Source organism: Chrysemys picta, chromosome 4, assembly GCF_011386835.1.
Source record: "Chrysemys picta bellii isolate R12L10 chromosome 4, ASM1138683v2, whole genome shotgun sequence".
Lineage (NCBI taxonomy): Eukaryota > Metazoa > Chordata > Testudines > Emydidae > Chrysemys > Chrysemys picta.
Window position 1 is genome coordinate 110,957,397 of NC_088794.1, and position 21,072 is coordinate 110,978,468.

The window sequence follows — 21,072 nt, forward strand, 5'->3', positions numbered from 1 at the left end:
GGTTTACGGCTTGTGCCACTTGCCACAAGCCTATGTCGATCAGTGATCCCCACGACTCGTATCTCCGTTGTTTGGGGGAAGCGCACCACACTGGGTGCTGTAAAATCTGTAAGGCCTTTAAGCCAAAAACTAAGAAAGAGAGAGACTTTTGCCTCAAGCAGTTGCTCATGGAGGCCGTGCTACAACCTGCGGCCTCGAACCAGCCGGTTTCGGTGCCGGTGTCCTTGGTGCAGAGTGCCCCGGCATCAATCCATGATCTGGTACCAGTGGGGCACCGAAACAACAGGACAAGCCCAGGCAGCGCTCGACCTCTCCAGTACGGTCGAAGGGGCAGCCGAAAGGTGTGGGAGGGCTCTCCCAACATAAGAAGGCGGCACCTCCCAAGGGACAGAGCACTCAAAAGGGCAGTGCGGCCCCAGGACATGCACTGATGGCTCCAGCGCCGCAGAGCCGTCGAGCCCTGGGCTAAGTGGGTCGAGCGCAGAAGAAGGGCTGGAGGACATCCTAGAACAGCCCTCCACCAGACACCTTTGAGGTGGCAAAAGACCTCATTGAGCTGTCGGCGGCAAGCTCCCGCCCTGGCAAGGAGCAGCCTCCAGCGCCATCGCCAAGGGTGCCGTCCAGAGGCAAGCTGGCAACGGTGCGCCGCTCGAGGTCACCTCCCCAGCACCGCTCATGGCACCGGTCCCGGTGGACTCCCAGCCTCTGTGGACTCCCAGCTACCTTTGACTCAGCGCGACTCGATGGCACCGGAACCGAGCCAGCGCACGGCACCAGCTTCCCCGGTGCACCGCTCCCCGGCACCACCACTAAGCCGGCACCAAGGGGACATAAGGCCGCAATCCCCAGCCCCGGGTAGAAGGCAGCGATCCCGGTTCCAAGAGCATCGGTACCGATCCCGGTCCCGGTCAGGGAGAAGCCGCTCTCCAGCCTCCTGACAACACCGTGCCACGGCACCGCCTTGGCCTTCGAGATCGGAATCCGAGGTCGACTCAGGCTACTCCAGCTACGCCCACAGAGCACCAGCTAGCAGGGAGCCCCAGACCGCGTGGCATCCCCAATGGGGACCGCCGGGACAATGGCCCTTTAGGACACCCTAGCCCTATCATCAGAAGCAAGGGACCTCCTCCAGAGCTTCAAGGTCCGGCTATTTGGTGCACCAGTCCCAGTCCCCATGCAGACACCCCTCCGTGCCCAAGGAGACTAGGGTATCTAGGCCGCCAGACGCTTCTCCAGAACACCGGCGAGCGGAAGTGGCACCAAGCCCGGGGCCGTCCCGGGGACAATTTACCCGACACATGATGAAGGGCAGGAAGAACAAACGGAAGAGGCTCAGCAGGCCGTCACCGCCTCATCATCCCCAGACGAGGCTGTGGCGGGCATGGCAGTGTCGGGGCCTCCCCTGATCGACCACAGGGCAGTTCAGGAGCTGCTCCACAGGGTCGCACAAAATTTGGACCTACAGGCGGAGGAAATGGTGGAGCAGGAGGATCCTATGGTGGACATTACTAAGCCCTGAACGTCCCTCCAGAATTGTGCTCCCACTCATAAAGACCATCCAGTCTAACTACAAGACGGTCTGGCAAACCCCAGCCTCCAGCGCACCAGAGGCAAAGGGGGTGGAGAGGAAGTACTTCGCCCCTTCCAAGGGATACAACTTCCTTTTTATCATCCTGGTCATCTCAGCCGTGAACGAACGGGAGCGTCATGGCCAGTAAGCCCCGGCCCCCAAGGCCAAGGAGGCTAAACGTTTGGACCTCTTAGTCAGGAAGGTCTACTCCTCTGGGGGCCTCCAATTATGGATTGTGAACCAACAGGCGATCCTAAACAGGCACAATTTTAATTCCTGGGCAGCAGTTTCCAAATTTAAAGACTCATTGCCCCAGGGCTCTCAGCCTGAGTTCACGGCCCTCATAGAACAGGGAAAAGCAGTTGCCAAGACCTCTTTACAAGCCTCTCTGGACTTGGCAGACGCAGCAGCCAGAACAGTTGCCTCAGGTGTGGTGATGAGGCGTTCGGCGTGGCTTCAGGCTTCGGGCCTTCCGCCGGAGGTCCAGAACACCATCCAGGACCTCCCCTTCGAAGGGTCTGGCCTGTTTTCCGACCAGACGGATGCCAGGCTGCATAGCCTTAAAGACTCTCGGGCAACCCTCAAGTCGTTAGGCATGCACACCCCGGCAACTCAGAGGAAGCCATTCAGGCCCCAATTGTCGCAACAACGGCCGTACCAGCCCCACACTAGGAGGGGCAGAGACAACAGGCGCAGGTGGAATAACACGCCTAGTCAAGGCCAGGGCCAAGGCAAGCCCCAGCCTGGCAGCAAGCAGGGGTTTTGAAGGTGCGCTTGAGGACAGCGTACCAACCCAGCTCCCAGATCCTTCCCCATGTTTCTCAGACCGCTTGTCCCACTTCTACCAGGCGTGGTCCCGTATAATGTCGGACCGTTTGGTCTTACGCACGTTACAAATGGGTTACATGCTGCAGTTCTCCTCCTTCCCACCCTCCTTTCCCCTCCCTCTTCAGGGACCCTTCTCACGAGCAACTCCTTATGCAGGAGGTACAGTTGTTCCTAGAGGAGGGGGCAGTGGAGGAAGTCTCTTGGGAATTAAGGGGAAAGGGGTTTTACTCCCTCTACTTTCTCATCCCAAAGGCAAAGGGGGGCCTTTGGCCCATTTTAGACCTTCGCAGGCTCAACAAGTTCTTAGTCACGGTCCGCTTCTGTATGGTCTCCCTAGGCACTATTATCCCATTCCTGGATCCGGGGGATTGGTATGCTGCCCTCGATATGAAAGATGCCTACTTTCACATCGCTATTCACCCCGCTCACCGGCGATTCCTACGATTCACCATAAACCAGCACCATTACCAGTTCACAGTCCTCCCATTCGGCCTGGCGGCAGCCCCCCACATCTTCACAAAGTGCATGTCAGTAGTGGCAGCCTTCCTGTGAAAGAGGAGAATACAGGTATACCCATCCCATACCTAGACGATTGGCTTCTCTCGTGGGTCGGTCCAAAGAGGAGGTCTGCTCCCATGTGATGGTGGCCCTAGATGCATTCCGCAAGCTGAGTCTTCTCGTCAACGTGCCCAAGTCTTCCCTGATACCAACCCAAAGGCTGAAGTTCATCGGGGCAGTGCTGGACTCGGTGCAGGCCCAAGCGAGCCTTCCGGAATCCAGGTTCCTGGTCATCCAGCGGGTCATAGACTCGATGCTAAGATTCCTCACTACCATGGCCAGATGCTGCCTCCAGCTCCTAGGACACATGGCAGTGTGCACCCACGTAGTCAAATACGCTCGACTGCGGCTCAGGACTTTACAAGCGTGGCTTGCCCGATCGTATCGCCTGGGAAGAGACCTTGTCGTGACGGTTCCGGCCCAGGTGTTGGACTCCCTGCGCTGGTGGCTCAATCGGCCAGTAGTATGCGAGGGTATCCCCTTCGCCGCACTGCAGCCTGCTCTGATGCTGGTGACAGATGTGTCAGGCCTTGGCTGGGAAGCACACTTAGGGGACCTAAGGACACAGGGCTTGTGGTCCGAGGCCGAGATGTCGCTCCACATCAATGTGAAGGAGCTCAGGGCGGTTCGTCTAGCCTGCCAAACCTTTCACGCTACTCCGGAAGGTCACAGCGTGACAGTTCTGACAGACAACACTACCGCCATGTTTTATATAAACAAGCAGGGCAGAGCTTGCTCCTCTCCCCTCTGCTGAGAGGCCCTTCTTCTGTGGGACTTTTCACCACAGAATCATAGAATATCAGGGTTGGAAGGGATCTCAGGAGGTCATCTAGTCAAACCCGCTGCTCAAAGCAGGACCAATCCCCAGACGGATTTTTGCCCCAGATCCCTAAATAGCCCCCTCAAGGATTGAACTCACAACCCTGGGTTTAGCAGGCCAATGCACAAACCACTGAGCTACCCCTCCCCCCATTAACCGCTTATGTGCTGGGCTGTCAGAGCTAGTCACTGAAAGTTCATGTATAGCCCGCTCCATCCATCTCATAGCGTCATATCTCCCGGGAGAACAGAACAAACTAGCGACAGCCTCAGCAGGTCATAACAACAGTGCAAAGTGCTCCACTTAGGAAGGAAAAATCAGTTTCACACATACAGAATGGGAAGAGATTGTCTAGGAAGGAGTACGGCAGAAAGGGATCTAGGGGTTATAGTGGACCACAAGCTAAATATGAGTCAACAGTGTGATGCTGTTGCAAAAAAAGCAAACGTGATTCTGGGATGTATTAACAGGTGTGTTGTGAGCAAGACACAAGAAGTCATTCTTCCGCTCTACTCTGCTCTGGTTAGACCTCAGCTGGAGTATTGTGTCCAGTTCTGGGCACCGCATTTCAAGAAAGATGTGTAGAAATTGGAGAGGGTTCAGAGAAGAGCAACAAGAATGATTAAAGGTCTTGAGAACATGACCTATGAAGGAAGGCTGAAAGAATTGGGTTTGTTTTGTTTGGAAAAGAGAAGACTGAGAGGGGACATGATAGCAGTTTTCAGGTATCTAAAAGGGTGTCATAAGGAGGAGGGAGAAAACTTGTTCACCTTAGCCTCTAAGGATAGAACAAGAAGCAATGGGCTTAAACTGCAGCAAGGGAGGTCTAGGTTGGACATTAGGAAAAAGTTCCTAACTGTCAGGGTGGTTAAACACTGGAATAAATTGCCTAGGGAGGTTGTGGAATCTCCATCTCTGGACATATTTAAGAGTAGGTCTATCAGGGATGGTCTAGACAGTATTTGGTCCTGCCATGCTGGCAGGGGACTGGACTCGATGACCTCTCGAGGTCCCTTCCAGTCCTAGAATCTATGAATCTATGAATACCGCATGCACGAGTGGGGGTTTCCCCAAATGGACCTCTTTGCCACCAAGGACAACAGCCAATGTCCACGGTTTTGCTCGTTCCAGAACCACAGTCCGGGCTCAGTCGCAGACACTTTAGTGATCCCTTGGAGCAGGAGTCTGAAGTACGCCTTCCCTCCGCTCCCACTCATCCACAGAGTCCTCCTCAGAGTTCACAGGAACCAGACGATGATAATTTTGATGGCCTCAGCCTGGCCCCGGCAGGACTGGTTTACAATCCTGCTAGAGCTGTCAGTGGCCACTCCGATTGCCCTGCCCCTACACCGGGACCTCATCACACAGGACAGAGAGTGCCTGCTCCACCCGGATCTGCAGTCTCTGCACCTCATGGCGGGGAAGCTCTCTGGCTAAACGCTATGGAGAGCCAGTGCTCTCTTCCGGTACAACAAATTCTCCTTAGCAATAGGAAACCTTCCACTAGGGCGGCCTACCTAGCTGAGTGGAAAAGATTTTCCTGCTGGTGTGAGCCTAAGCAGATACAGCCACTCCAGGCCACTATTCCAGTTGTCCTAGAATACCTCCTGCACCTCTGGCAGCAGGGTCTCGCTCCTTCCTCAATCAGGGTGCATCTAGCTGCCATTTCAGCATTCTGCCCGGGAGAATCTGGATGCTCTATGTTCTCTAACCCCATGGTGGTGCAGTTCCTCAAGGGACTGGAGAGAGTGTTCCCCTACTCGTGCCCACTTGAACCTTAATCTGGTCCTTTCCAAGCTTATGGGGCCCCCGTTTGAGCTCCTGGCCTCTTGCTCTCTCCTGCACCTCTCCTGGAAAGTGGCATTTCTGGTGACCATTACATCGACTAGGGGGGTGTCCGAGTTACGAGCCCTAACCTCGGAGCCTCCTTATACAGTTTTCTATAGGGACAAAGTGCAACTCAGGCCACACCCAAAATTCCTCCCTAAGGTAGTCTCACAATTCCATATGGGCCAGGACATTTGTTTACCAGTGATCTTTCCTAAACCACACACGGACCTGAGTCACCGTAGCCTGCACACTCTGGATGTCCGAAGGGCCCTGGCATTCTATTTGGAGCGAACTAAATCTTTTTGCAAGTCGACGCAGTTGTTTGTCGCCATAGTTGGTAGAATGAAAGGGCTTCCGGTCTCGGCGCAACGCATCGTGGATTGCAGACCGCATCCTTGCTTGCTACGAGCTTGCCAAGGTTCCAGCTCCGGCGATCACGGCTCATTCGACGAGGGCACAGGTGTCCTCAACAGCTTTCCTGGCGCACGTCCCGATCCAGGAGATCTGTAAAGCAGCCACCTGGTCATCGGTGCACACTTTCACAGCCCACTATGCAGTCAACCAGCAAGCCAGAGATGATGCGGTGGTTGGCAGGGCTGTTCTTCAATCAATTGCTCCATGACTCCTACCCTCCTCCTATGGTAAGCTTGTGATTCCCTAATTTGGAATGGACATGAACAAGCACTCAAAGAAGAAAAAATGGTTACCTACCTTTCATAACTGTTGTTCTTCAAGATGTGTTGTTCACGTCCATTATACTTCCCACCCTCCTTCCCCTCTGTTGGAGTCTCCAGCAAGAAGGAACTGAAGCGGGGGGTCAGGTCGGCAGGGGTATATATGCACTGGCTTGGAGGCGCCGCTCTGGTGGGCTCCCCTGCTGACCCGACGGGAGCTGCTAAGGGAAAAAGTTTCCGATGTCCGTGCACGCAACGCGCGCACGCCTACTGTGGAATGGATGTGAACAACACATCTCGAAGAACAACAGTTACGAAAGGTAGGTAACTATTTTTTCTCTTGCAGACATTCTGTTTGGCAGAAGTTTCAGAGGTAATGTGTGTATATGTTGGCCATGACAAAAAATGCTGATTCATTTCTTTCTGATCCTTAAGTTAACCAGCCATGGTACTGATTTCTTTTGCATCAGTTAAAAATGGGTTAGTTACAAGATTCAAGCTGAAGTGTTGTCTTTTCCATAAGACTTAATATATTGTATAGTAGAAGTGCAATAATGTGCAGTCAAATTGCATAGATGTTCTGAATTTAAGATAACACTGTGATGAGTTGGACCCCTTGGGAAGCCACCTGATGTCCTGAGATACCACTGAGTCTACCTGTTCTATTGGCATGGGTCCCCTTTAACTTGTTTTGCTGAGCCAGGCCCTTAAAACCTCCTCTAACACACAGGCAGGGCCACACCCAGCTGCAGATCAGTTCTGGGAAGACTCAGCTTAAATGACTTGCTCCAGCACTCAGATGTCCACCTCCCTTGGAGTACAGACTCAAAGATATATTATGAAATTCACCCCCTCAATCAACGTGGAGAAGGGTATGCACAACCCTCCCCCCCCCGCATTAGAGATCTGGGTTATATTATATATTATGTTATATGAACCAGAAATAAATGTATTAACTATAACAGGTGTATTTTAGGTAGTTTAAGGAGGTAGCAGACAGAACAAGGCAGATTACTAAGAAAATAAAACAGAGCATGCAAACTAAGCTTAATACACTAAAGAAACTGGTTACATATAAGTTCTCACCCTAAATATGGTTCTAATAATCTTCTTAACAGGCCAGACGCCCTTCCAGCCTGGATCAAGTTCTTTCTCCCAGTTCAGTCTTAGTTGTTTCCAGCAGTCATCTTGGGTGGAGTAGCAGGGGAGAATTGATGACCTGGATTACCTCACTCCCCACCCTTAACTAGGATTTGCATAAGGCAGGAGTCGTTTGTTTCCTTGTTTGACCCCCCTAGCTTCTCGTGGAAAAGTACAGAATTCAAGATGGGTTCCAGTATCAGGTGACATGGTCACATGCCTCTGTAGGGCCCCTGTAGCCATTCTTCACACGTTTTTCACATGTTCACAGGAAGACTAAGCTCTTTTACAGTCCATTGTCTCTTGCTGACGGGCCATCAACACTGTCGGGCTTTTTCATTGTTGTACCTGAAGTTCTTAGCAGTAGGCGTCACCCAAAGTAGCATAGTTGAAATACAGATACATATTCAATATTCCTAACTTCAGATACAGAAAAGATACAAGCATACAAATTGGATAATCACATTCAGTAAATCATAACCTTTCCAATGATATCTCACATGAGTCATCTTGCATAACGTTATGTCATATTCAGATCATAACCGTATTTTCATAAAGAATATGGAATGACACGTCACAAACACTTTAGTCTATTTTCAGCTGAAATGGTTAGATATTGCTTGAAGATGATGATGGCAATTGTTTTGTCAGAAAAAACATCTTGTTTTAACCCAAATGTACACCACTGGTGGAATTTCTGAAGCAGAAACATCTGGATTGTTGCAGGTCATGGGAAATTTTTAGAATTTCCCCCCGTCCCATTCCACGAAAGTTAAACTTGGTTTGGACTTTTTTGACAAATCAGTAATAAAAGTAACAAGATCAATCACTGCCGCAAAAATGAGAGGGAAGGATTGCAGTGAAGCTTTTAGGTGATGGTTTGTTGCCTGATATTAGCACCTTGACATTAGATAGATTGGTGGTCTTTGGTTTGACATAAATATCTGGACTTTTAAATTTATTCAGATATGTGTATTGTGGTCAGTGGTGGTGGAATAAGTATTTGTAATACCATTATAAAGGTTTCTTTCTTTTTTTTAATTCTGATGGGAATTAAATGAACATTTGCTCAATGTTTGTAACCCAAACATTGTAGCTTTGTGCTAGTGTATGCAAACTAGAAACAGATTGGGGGTATTTCTTTACTATAGGGACTATATGGTGTTATAGTTCTGCTGACATAACCCCATAGCATAGTCGCAGCCTGCACTCATGGAAGGGGTTTTCCTGAGCGACAGTAGCTAGGTCACTGGAAGCATTCTTCCATCGGTCTAGCTCCATCTACAGTGGGGTCTAGGTCAGCATAGCTACATTGCTTGGAGGCTTGGATTTTTCACATTGCTGAGTTACATATCTATGTCGGCCTACATATTAAGTGTAAGCCAGGTCTGGGTGAAACTAGACTTCTTGTTTTTCAAACTGGGGGGGGGGGGAGAAGAGGGTGTAAACAGAATAAATAATGAAAAGTTAATATAGATTTTGTTAATGTTCTTTTTTTAATGATCTAAGCTTGCTGTTGGTACCATAAGTATGGAAATTTGGGGTTTTTTTTAAGTATGGGGTTTTTTAATGTGATTTTCAACCTGAATGTCCCTTTAACAATGACAGCATGGTCCCATGAGCTTGTAATTTAGTAATCTGCTTTCCAAAAAGCTTAGTTCATTTTCCAGAATGTATATTGCTCTTTGTCTTTCTCCCTGTCTTCTCTCTTCCTTCCTTTGTCTATTTTCAAGTACCACCCCTCTTGGCCATCTCTGTCCTCTGCAGATAACTCCTATCTTACCAACCCTACTGTCTGATCAGTTCTTTCCTTTCCCTTTACATATATGTAGGTCCCCAGATATTTCCTGACAAACTAAGTGCTGATTAGCTGAGTATAGCAAGTGGAGTGTTGGGAAATCCCAGAGGGCTATCAAGTATCAGAGGGCTATGCATCACCCGTTTGAAACCAGTATATCTCCCCTTTTCTTTACTGTCTGTGTAGCTACAGGATTCTCCAGTAGTCCTAGGGTTACCATATTTCAACAATCAAAAAAGAGGACGGGAGGAGCCCCGCCCTAGCCCCGCCCCTGTCCTGCCCTAGCCCCGCCCCTGCCCCTTCCACTCCCTCCCACTTCCCGCCCCCTCAGAACCCCCAACCCTCCCCCCCCACTCCTTGTCCCCTGACTGCCCCCTCCTGGGACCCCTGCCCCTAACTGCCCCCCAGGACTCCACCCCCTACCTAAGCCTCCCTGCTCCTTGTCCCCTGACTGCCCCCTCCTGAGACCTTCCCCCCATCCTAACTGGCCCCCTAGGACTCCACCTCCTACCTGTCCCCTGACTGCCCCAACCCTTATCCACACCCCCACCCCCTGACAGCCCCCCCCAGAACTCCTGTCCCATCTAAACCCCTCTGCTCCCTGTCCCCTAACTGCCCCCTCCTGGGACCCCTGCTTCTAACTGCCCTCCAGAACCCCACCCCCTACCTAAGCCTCCCTGTGCCTTGTCCCCTAACTGCCCCCTCCTGAGACCCCCTCCACCTATACTCTGACTGCCCAAAACCTTACACCCCCAACCCCCAGACAGCCCCCCCGAACTCCTGACCCATCCAACCCTCCCCCTGCTCTCTGTCTCTTGACTACCCCCCTCCAGAACCTCCCTGCCGCTTCTCTGACCCCCTGGCCCCCTTACCGTGCTGCGCGCTCAGCAGCAGGGGGAGGGGAGCAGGGGGCGGAGCTCCAGACTGCCGGAGGCCCAAGGCAAACGGCCGGCCGGCGATCTGCGAATGCAGGGGGGGGGAGGGAGGGAGAGAGAGGAGGGGAGTGGTCTCAAGTTGCAGGGGAGAGGAGGGGGAAATGGAGGAAGGGCTCTGGCTGCCGGAGCCCCGTGCGAGTGGTAGGATCCGTCCGGCTGCCCTGTAAGCCGCGCACACTCTGCATGGGGGGGAAATCCGGACATTTACAAATTCCCCCCGGACGCTATTTTTAACTCAAAAAAGCCGGACATGTCTGGCAGAATCCAGACGAATGGTAACCCTAAGTAGTCCGCTTCCCCGCCCCAACATCTCTGACATTTCAGTGATGATAGAAATAGTAATGACTGCTGTAACTTAGACTGTGGCAGTGCTCAAAAACTGCTAGGTGTTTTCCACGTACAGAGGAAGTCATGGTCCTTTCCTCAAAGAGTGTTCAGTTTAAAAAGACAAAGACAGAGGAGGACTAGGGGGAAGGATGCATTTATATGGTAGGCTCATATTTTATTGGTTACATGTTTACTACTTGTTTCAGTTTCCATCACTCCCAAGTTAAACATGCTAAATTTCCCTCCATCTTATTCTCAACACAAACCAATTCACCTTTAACTTTCTCCACCCCACACACCTGCCAGCTTCAATTCTAGTGTCTTTGTATCCCTTCTTAACATTTGCCTCCCCTTCCCTCAACATGAATGGGCAATTCATTCAAGATAAATTGATGATCAGCTGTTTAGTTTCACTTTTGCAGTGAAATATTAATATGGAGTTTATATAGAAAAAACGTTGGTTGGCCCATTCAAGAAGAGTCAAAATCCATGTTGTGGTACCACTTCGATGAAAATATATTCCAGAATGTCTGAAAAGATGCTGCGAGTCCCATCCGTGGCACTTTTCAGGCAGCCTGATTATCCATATACTTTCAGTGTCTATTGTGTCTGTGTACTAGTGCTGATTAATGCGCACTTTAGGGTTCATAGGAGGCATGAAGCAACACACCCAAGGTGGGCAATGATCCATATTGTTGCATAATTTAGCAATAAGCCAAGTTATCATCTTGCATCAGCCCAGTTAGGGAGTTGAGGGTGGTTCTGTAGCTAGGACAAATGGTCATGTTTATTTGGTGAATAAAATATATCTGAATTTGATAAAAGTCACTATACACAGTAAACCTGACCGCATTTACAAAGTTTTCCTCAAAGCTCTCTGGTCCAGACATGCACAAATGAGGACAATGACACAGATGTAGTGCCTTGGCAAAGAAAGGATGCAGCTTTATTGAACAAGCAACAACTTCAACCTTAATGCCCCTGGGAAGATAGTCCTTCCAATTCTGAGGGGGGAGGCTGCCACCTTTCCTCTCTGTCTTATAAAACCAGCAAGGAAGGACCAGGTCAAAATTGCATCCCCCAAGCCAGATCAATTACAGGCCCTAAGACCAGGGCCAGCTCTGGCTTTTTTGCCGCCCCAGGCAAAAAAGCCGCCGGCCGCCCCCCCCCCTGCGGGGGGGGGGGGGAGGGTGGCCGGAGCCCCGGGGGGAGGGCGGTGCTCCGCTCTCCCCCCGGCAGCCAGTGGGAGGGCGGCCGGAGCCCTGGGAGGAGGACGGCGAGCCCCGGCCGGGGCTCTGCTCTCCCCCCCGGCGGCCAGAGCGCAGGGGGCAGGGCGGCGAGAGGGCGGCGAGCCCCAGCCAGGGCTCGCCGCTCTCCCCCCGGCAGCCGGGGGAAGGGCGCCGGGGGGGAGGGCGGCCAGAGCGCCGTGGGGAGGGCGGCGAGCCCGGCCGTGGCCCCGCTCTCCCCGGGGGCCGGAGAGCCGTGCCGCCCCCCTCCAGGTGCCGCCCCAAGCACAAGCTTGGTGGACTGGTGCCTGGAGCCGGCCCTGCCTAAGACCAGCTAATTGAAACATCCTGCTTAAAAATGCCCTGCAAAATTGCTTGCTTTTGTAAAGCTCTTTGCTGCCGGCAGTGTGTGCTGAGATTGGCCTCTGTCCCAGGCAAATTTGAAACCATCGCAATGATGACTAGCTTTGCTGGTGACTCAAAGGAGACATAGTTTCCAAGTGCTAACCACACCTAGATTGGGAATCAGAGAGCACCACCCTACTAGTGCCCTAAACAGTACAGTTCAGCTCACCCTCCTGCAAGAACTCAGTACATACGTTGGTGAGGTTTAAAAGGGACAGATTTGAAAAATAGGAAAAGGAAAACCCCTGTTATTGATCTCCTTATGCCCTGGAGCATGAGGGCTGAGATCTCTTGAAATTTTGATCTGTCCCAATGTAACTACAAAGGCTGATAGCTTGTTATATACTTGGATGATAAACTCTTTAGGGCAGGAACCATATTTTTGTCCCATGTTTGTACAGTTCCTAATCCTAGGTAGCCTGGTCCATGACTGGGGCTTCGAGGCCCAAAAGTAATACAAATAATAAATAGTAGGTGTGTGATGGTTGGAGAGTTCCTCGCAGTCACTAACCCATCCCTGCCTGAGGTGCTTCAAATAAATACTAGTTATAGAGACTATTGCTCCGATACAGAAAGAAAAAAATTTCCCAAGATTAAACCAAACTATTGAGAGCAAGTACCAATTTCAGTAATGCAGCACCCATCCTACAATGTGCAGGAGGGTGGTTTGTATTACTTTGTATGCAACACAAAGGGTATCTAAAGTGGGAGAAGTGGAGGAGACAATGCATTTGCAGACAAGATTCTTCAATGTGTACTTTGGTAGATAGGGAAGCAATTAAAGGTAATTCAAGGAGAACTCCCTTTAGTGGTTACACAACCAAAAAGGATGCCCCCCCACCCCGCAACAAGGGTTTAAAGGCAATAAAAACTCCTATTACCTTAGTTCTCTAGCTAATAGCGACTGAATATACCCAGAATGTCCCACACCCTAGTGGGGGCAAGATCTGTACTCAGTGTCTCTGCTCTGCCTTGTTCATTACAGCGAGGTCTTCCTTTGCTGAGTACTGTAGCAAGGAGCAAGAGGCTGAACCACTTTCCCCCAATAGCTCATAAATCCAGCAGCAGTTTCAATGAATGACCAGTCAGAAACCAGGGGTGCATGGGACAATGAGCAGTAGTGCACACCTGATTCAGGAGTCCTGCCTGTCCTGCTTAAGTTCCATAATAGCACTGCGATAGCCTGACCTGAGGGAGCAAGCTTCAGTCCCAGTGCTGAGGCAGAGTTTGCAGCAAGTGATTGTGTGTCATTGCTATTCCTCCCTCAGGAAAGAGAGATTCCCACAATTTCAACAGATTTTAGGGAATTACTTCATTTGAGTATTCTTGGATTCAAGTCTCTGCTTCTCTATTTTATATGCAGTACAGTACCCTGGGTTTGCTTAATGGGTATTTTAAGGCTATTCATAGAACAGGAACAGGGCATAGACTGTTTTTTCTTCTATCCGTTTTGAGGGAAAATAATCAGTCTGATCCAAGAATGTATAGAATAAAAGCTATCATAATAAACAACAATGACACAAAACAAAAAACACTCCTCAAGAAGTTTTAGAAATAAAACTCTTAGTAGTCTCTATTTAATCTACATAAAACAGATAGCTAAGAGTATACCTGCTTCTGAAGATTTGCAAATATTGTTAAACTCTCTGGGTGAATGACGCACCAACATGCACTGGCTGCATATTCCAGTAGACTTCCACAAATTGTGGTGGCAAAACGATCATAGCACATGCTAAAGTATCATATTACTGTGGAAGCTGGAGAGCTGAGTGGAGCCAGGTGCTTTGGGAGCTAAGAGGAAAATTAACGTAAGCTCTGAAGTCAAGAGGCCTTAGTGTAAATGAGAATCAGGTTCTTAAGGTGCTATAATACAGGCTTACCCTGGCTATTGCAGGTCATCTGTAAGGGCCTGTCAAGGCTGCTTCCCCACTTTGAACTTTAGGGTGCAAATGTGGGGGCCTGCATGAAAACTTCTAAGCTTAACTACCAGCTTAGATCTGGTCCGCTGCCACCATCCCAAATTCCCTTCCCTGGGTAGCCTTGAGAGACCTCCACCAATTCCCTGTTGAATACAGAGCCAAACCCCTTGGATCTTAAAACAAGGAGAAATTAACCATCCCCCTCCTTGCTCCCACCAACTCCTGGTGGATCAAGATCCAACTCCCTTGGATCTAAAAACAAGGAAAAATCAATCAGGTTCTTAAAAGGAAGGCTTTTAATTAAAGAAAAAGGTAAAAATCCTCTCTGTAAAATCAGGATGGGAAAATAACTTTACAGGGTAATCAAACTTAAAGAGCTCAGAGGACCCCCCTCTAGCCTTAGATTCAAAGTACAGCAAACAGAGAGAAACACTCTAGCAAAAGGTACATTTACAAGTTGAGAAAACAAAGATAAACTAACACGCCTTGCCTGACTGTTTACTTACAAGTTTGAAATATGAGAGACTTGTTCAGAAAGATTTGGAGAACCTGGATTGATGTCTGGTCCCTCTCAGTCCCCAGAGCAAACAACTTCCCAAACAAAGAGCACAAACAAAAGTCTTCCCCCCACCAAGATTTGAAAGTATCTTGTCTCCTTATTGGTCCTTTGGGTCAGATGCCAGCCAGGTTACCTGAGCTTCTTAACCCTTTACAGGGAAAAGGATTTTGGAGTCTCTGGCCAGGAGGGATTTTATAGTACTGTACACAGGACAGCTGTTACCCTTCCCTTTATAGTTATGACAGGGCCAATGATCTATCCTGTTAATAAGTAGTTGAGGGGGAAGAGAAATCAGGAAATGGGGAGAAATTTTTGACTTGCCTGTGAAATATCCAGTAGAAATCAGTAACTCCTGAATATGGACTGATCTCCTGAGTCAGTGCTTTGGATAACACTCCTCTCCTTTCATCAATAGGATGAGGGAGCAATGGGCCTAAATTGGTATGTTTCCTGTCTGTTACAAAGAAAAGTGTGAGTGGGTTTTAAAACTTCATAAATTATTTTAAGTATATGCTTTCCTTCAATTTAAAAAGTAGTTCAAGGAGAACTTTTTGTTATTTTTTATCTTCAAATAGAAATCTGTAATCTGGAACAGCAAAGAGAAGACTTCTGTCCGAAATTTCAGCTTTATCCAAGTTCTTCAAGAAGCCTACAACCACAACATGAATTGGTCATCCAAGGCAATGTTGAAGCAATGAACCTGTCAGATTTGCCAACAGCCACCTCACTCAGCATTCAGAGTGCTAGCACCCAGAATGTGTGTCTAGATCATGTTATTGCCCCTTGTACTGCTGAAGAATCAAGGTAAATACAAGCTTCTTTTATATATTTTTCCTGGATTGAGAATATTTCATTATTATGGGTAAAATTCCAAAAATATGGAGCATTTCTGTGTAATTTAGAATGAATATAAGGCTGCTCGTGTGTTGGATTCATAAAAATGGTCACCATGTTCTCCCACCCGTAGGCTAAGTCTCCTTCTGGAATCCAGTGTGTCTCCCACTCCTTTCAGCCGTTTCTCCTCAAGCACTAATCCAAAGTTATTGTGGTGCTGATAAATATTTACATAGTGCTATAATAAACCCATACAAAACACTATTGAAATTTAAGCAAGGCATGGTGACTGTCCCAAAAAAGGTAAAATTTGCATCAGACAAACATTGAAAATGAAGTTAACTGTAGAAAAGAAGGGATCGCAAAATGAGGGGCAATGGTTAAAACAAAGTCTCTTTATGTCACAAATGAAGTTCTGACACTAATTACAATTGGTATCGAGCTGGGCAACAGGAGAAAGAGCACAGCAGTGTAGGCCACTTAAGAAAACCAAGGCAAAAGAAATGGGTCTTGAAAACGGGGCTTGAAAGAGGAGAGTGAGGCTGGGTGCACTGGAAGAGGGGCTTTCATTCACGAGTGAATTGAGTTGATGGGAATGAAGACAAGTGTAGGAAGAGGAGAAACCAAGGGAGCAATGAGGGGTAAGGAGTGGGCAGACCACCTGGCATGAATTAGGGGAACAAAGGCAGATGGGAGGTGAGATGTAGGCAAAGCCTTAAAAGTGAGGATGAGGAGGACACTTTGTGGAAAGCACCCACAGAAGGAATCTAGGGGGCTATGGGAGAGGGAGGAATGGTCCGTGGAGTGAGAGAGAGATTATAACATGGCTACAAAATTGTGGATAGATTGAAGAGGGGAGGATCAGGAGGCTGGGGATGAGGTGGTTATATTATAGTTCAGGTCAGACAGAGGCATGGTATGTGAGCCAGGGTGTTAGCAATGGGGACTGAAAAGAAAGGATGGTTTTAGAAGTGGTGAATGCTGGGATGTGAAAGGAGAGAGAAGTGAAAGAGTCAAATGCAACTCTTAGATGTGAAATGTGCAAGTGAGTAAATTGTCAGTAGCAAAGGTGAAAGGAGGGGCAAGTTGATATGTATTTACATCTTTCTGCCTTCCATGTAGATTCCCTCATATCTTTTTCCTGTGCTAATAACGCTTCCTGTGTTCGCCTTCATAATACCAACTTCTTACGTTGAAGAGTCCAGTTGAACTGATATCTGGTCCTACCACTTGCACAGCTTGCTTCTTGCTTCAGTGCAGGCTACCTTTGTTTGACATAATTGTGCTAACATGCTACTCAATATGGATGTCTCTGATGGAAAGTGGTGAACGGGCCCAAGAATCAACTGTGGTAGCCCTAGAATTCCATGCATGGTCCTCTCAACACATTCCAGGGGGGCAGCTGATCTCTCCATGGCTCTATGGATCCAAAATTTGTTTCTTTGTGTGCTGGAGACAGGACCCATAGTTTCATCCTTGATCTATTCATGTTTATGCACAATAAAAATTTCTGGGGTCTATATATGTTAATCACTGGTTATCTTAATGCAGATATTCTGTAAGGCCTTTAGTAGACTGATCCATATTATTTTCCATTCTTTATCTTGACCTGTTTTGAGTCCTGTGATAATCTGTATTGCATTTTCATTATGATTAGAATGTAAAATATACCTTCATGTGTGTATGTACTTATGAGAAACTCTGATTTATTTACTAGGGGTTAAATTTTCAAATGCACCCTCATGACTTTGGAGCCTGAATCCCATTTTCAAAAGTGACTTAGGCAATCAGGAGCCATTGACTTAGGAAGTCTCATTGAAAGTCAGTGGGACTGTAGTGCCAAAGTCAATGGGACTGTAGTGTCTAAGTAAATTTTTGAAAATGGGATTTCGGCTCCAAAGACACTTAGGCACATTTGAAAATATTTTGCTAGGTCTTCAGCGGTCTATGAAAGATCACCCTTGGTTTTCTCCTCTTTATTTTTGGGACATGTATTGTATTTGAAGATAGCTCACACAAGAAAAGTTGCAGAATTGGTATGTCAAAGGTAATGGGTTATATTGTATAAAACGTAAGTTTTCTGTGCCTGTTACTTATAATCCAAGAATTTCCTCCTTAATCCATGAACATGTCTACATTGGTTCTGCATTAGAGCTACTAAAATCTGAGTTATCTGTAAATAACAGGTGACAGAGTAAAAGGAATTTTTAAAATCTTACTTTGAGTTGGGTCCTAGAAAGGTAGACTACAAGACAATATTTTGTAGACATTGGTATACTGTTAATGTAGCCTGAATTTTGGTCTGATTGGTATAGCAAGAGTGCCCAATTCAGTTTTTAACCAGGAAAGGATTTCACCCCTTGTTATCAGCTCCCTACAGTAGCTGGTACCAGACCTTAGTAGCAAAATAGCTACTATAAAGGTTCAGCAGTAAATTTCACCACATTGTATTCCAAAAATTACCCTTTCCAACTCCACCTTATCACTCTTCTTTCCACCACTAAATAAATGCTCTTGGAATTGGTTGGTATAAAGTGGGGACATTCTGTGGTCTGATATAATATTTAGAATAGCATAAAATCATTTTCTAGAATTCCAAAAAGATGTTTTCCTTTGTCTCATATCTTTTGAATAATTACATTTATTTTGGTTGAGTGGCCCATTCTCTTGAAATATATATATTTAGCCTGAGCATAAATTTGATCCCCCAATATTTTCCTTATTTTATCACTCCAGATTAAGCTTATCTTTTTTGATATTTACTTCCTTTAATCATTTCCAATTTATAGACTTCATAGCTTATTTAGCTTAGTTTATTTTATATACTAGCATTTTAATACATTTATTGTTTCAAATACTGCTGCTCTTGTAGGTTTAAAAGATGAGAAATAGGCATTGTCCAGCTCTATGGCTAATTTATAAATCCTAAATCTGTGATAGTTAACTATCAGATTTTGTAAACTTCAGATGCAGGTAGTGGATGTCTTGCTGAATGAGAGAATCTCTGTTCTATTGATTGATGAATTTTTTAATCTTTTTTAAAAAATCATAGTATTACAGAAAAACAAGGTAGAATGCTCTCTGACTTTATGACTTCTTGGAAGGAGACTGGAGACCTAGATAAAGAGACGAATATCGCATTTCTTTTGAAAGAATTGGATGCTGTACGGGCAAAGAATAAAAAGGTACAATAGAGATATTCAGATTACAGTACTTGCTGTTTTATTGTTGTCCATTAAACCTTCATTTTAACCTTAGCTAATATAATTTTACTAATTATTTTATTTTATTGCATTAATAATCAATAGATCTCTTGTCATTTCTACTCTTAATATTTGCTTAGTGAATGTTTCCAAAGAAGTGAATAATCTTTTATTCTTTAACCTTTTTAATCAGTGACATCAACTCAGATATCATAGATATAGATGCAAAATAAGCATATCATTGTAGGACCATTCATTAACATTTTTCTAGGTTTCAGACAGACTTGTGGAGACTGGGGAAATTTAGAAACAGAAGGGCTAATCTGAAACCTATTGAAATTAAAGGGACGACTCCCATGGTCTTCTATGAGCTTTGGATCAGGACCCACACTGGGCTAGTTTCATGTCAGTCATTCACGTTAATGACTGGGAGATCCAGTACAGATCACAGAATTTTTCAAACAAGTGATTAAGTAAGCACAGTACAAAAGCAAGAAGAATGTGTCTCAAAATGTGCTTTGTCCATTTATTTTTACAATACCTATTTAGCTTTAATAATTTGATATTTCATAGCAAACTAGTAGTAAAGGTATCATACAATATTTTGCAGAAGTAATGATATTTAGTAACATGAAATCTCACAACAGTGCACTCCTATTAAAACTTTTCTGAGAAGAGGGAAGAGACCAATGTTTTAAAAGCAGAATGCAAATAATTAGACATAGCAAATTGTTTCAGGCCCCAATCCCACTCATTTTGGTTGTCCTTTTGAAAACAAGTACAGAAATGTTTTCAGATTTGACAGTTTAGTAAATTCCACTGTATTTATTTTCCCTTTTTATTAGCATTTCCCTATTGTAATTTAATTAATTAATTTCTGCATTGTAGCTGATTGACTGAACTTGATTTATTTAGCAGCAATGCCTCTTCAGGTCTGTTACTGTACCTGGCCTTTAACAGCAACTCTGTTTGTTTAATGCAGACAACATTTTTCCATCTCATGCTTTAATTATCTACTCTCTCACATTCCCTCTCCTGTTTGCTTAATTCCACCTTTAATTAGACTAATATCAAAATAACAATTGCAATCTCTACATATATTTTTCCAAATTTCTCTCATTTTAGATAGAAAACCTTTGAGATCTTCCCCCTATCCCCACATGTACTAAATTTAGAGGGAAACCCTAGAGATTGTACAAATTCTTAAGCATTGATCATTTTAATATAACTTCTGCATCCCTCTCTTTGTGTACTGTAATCTCCATTGGATTTTTCTTTCTGGAATTTGGAAGAGTTTGAGACTATGAGAGTTCTTGGTTCCAAAGTTATTCTGTCTACCAAATGAGCCCCAGTCCATGTTTTATTAGTGTTACTTCAATTCCCTCAGCCTCCGTCACCACCTTGTCTTGGGTTTGGTTTGGTTTGGTTTTGTTTTTTTCATGTGTTCTAGACTAGACTTCAGCCTTCTAATATAATGTCAATGGTGGAGATTTTGAATGATGGTGCTTCCATGTTTTTATGAAAAGTTTGAAACCTACTTTCCAGAATGGCTTTCATTTAATCTGTTCTATTTAGGGTGGCCAGACAGCAAATGTGAAAAATCGGGACGGGGGTGGGGGATAATAGAAGCTTATATAAGAAAAAGACCCAAAAATCAGGACTGTCCCTATAAAATCGGGACATCTGGTCACTCTAGTTCTATTAAACAATGTAGCCACATGGCTTTTCCCCCATTCTCAGACAGCTCAAGCATTTCATGATGCTATTATCAACTGTTTGGCATGAACAGTGGCTAGAAGCTTATAAATAAGAGCAATAATTTGTAAACTGGAGCTCTTGTTGTATGCATAAAGTCCATCTGAGAGGCAGGCCGTAATGTCACTTGGTTGTTTTAATGTAAGATTTGGGGTAATTTCTGTCATTGGTTACACGCTGCAAAGGTTTCCATTGTCAGTGGGAGTCACATGTGCATAACCAAATGGCAGAGTCTGACGTTTCTACGGGTATATTTTTTACAGTTAAATGACAGCCACACTTAACTGTTTCTCAAGTAGATTCAATTAATTCCCAAATACAAGAAGTACAATACAGTATGGGGAGAAAGAGTCAAAATTCTGGCTTGAAAAGGATGCATTGCACCTACAAACTTACCAAAACCTTTCCGTTTATCTGAACTGAAGTAACACCATTGCTATGAAAGGGCTGTGAGCTGAAAGAATATTCCAGGGAATAAGATGCATCCTTCATCCCACGCTGCTTCTGAATTTCTTTATGCAACACTGTTACAGCTAGTAGTTTCTGAGATGGAGTATCCCAAATAAAAACAGTGCTGTCTGTCGTACAGAGTAGATGAAAACAAGGGGGTTGAAAACAGACGGTATTTTCTGCCTTAGTGTTTTAAATAAATAGAAGCACGTTAAACACCTGTGTGGCTTAATATTTGTTT

General features: G+C 46.2%; 1 protein-coding gene across 19 annotated transcripts in view; it reads left to right on the plus strand.

The window, feature by feature from the left end:
• MIPOL1 (mirror-image polydactyly 1) overlaps nucleotides 1–21,072 on the plus strand; it is a 291,247-nt gene that overhangs the window by 62,586 nt on the left and 207,589 nt on the right. For 18 of the 19 annotated variants that reach the window (XM_065593314.1, XM_065593313.1, XM_065593308.1 and 15 more), the window contains 2 exons: nucleotides 15,165–15,393; nucleotides 18,476–18,608. In XM_065593314.1, the coding sequence (XP_065449386.1) occupies nucleotides 15,165–15,393; nucleotides 18,476–18,608 (362 nt within the window). Of the gene's footprint in view, nucleotides 1–15,004; nucleotides 15,061–15,164; nucleotides 15,394–18,475; nucleotides 18,609–21,072 lie in introns of all 19 variants that reach the window. The other variant, XM_065593318.1, reaches the window with a different exon arrangement.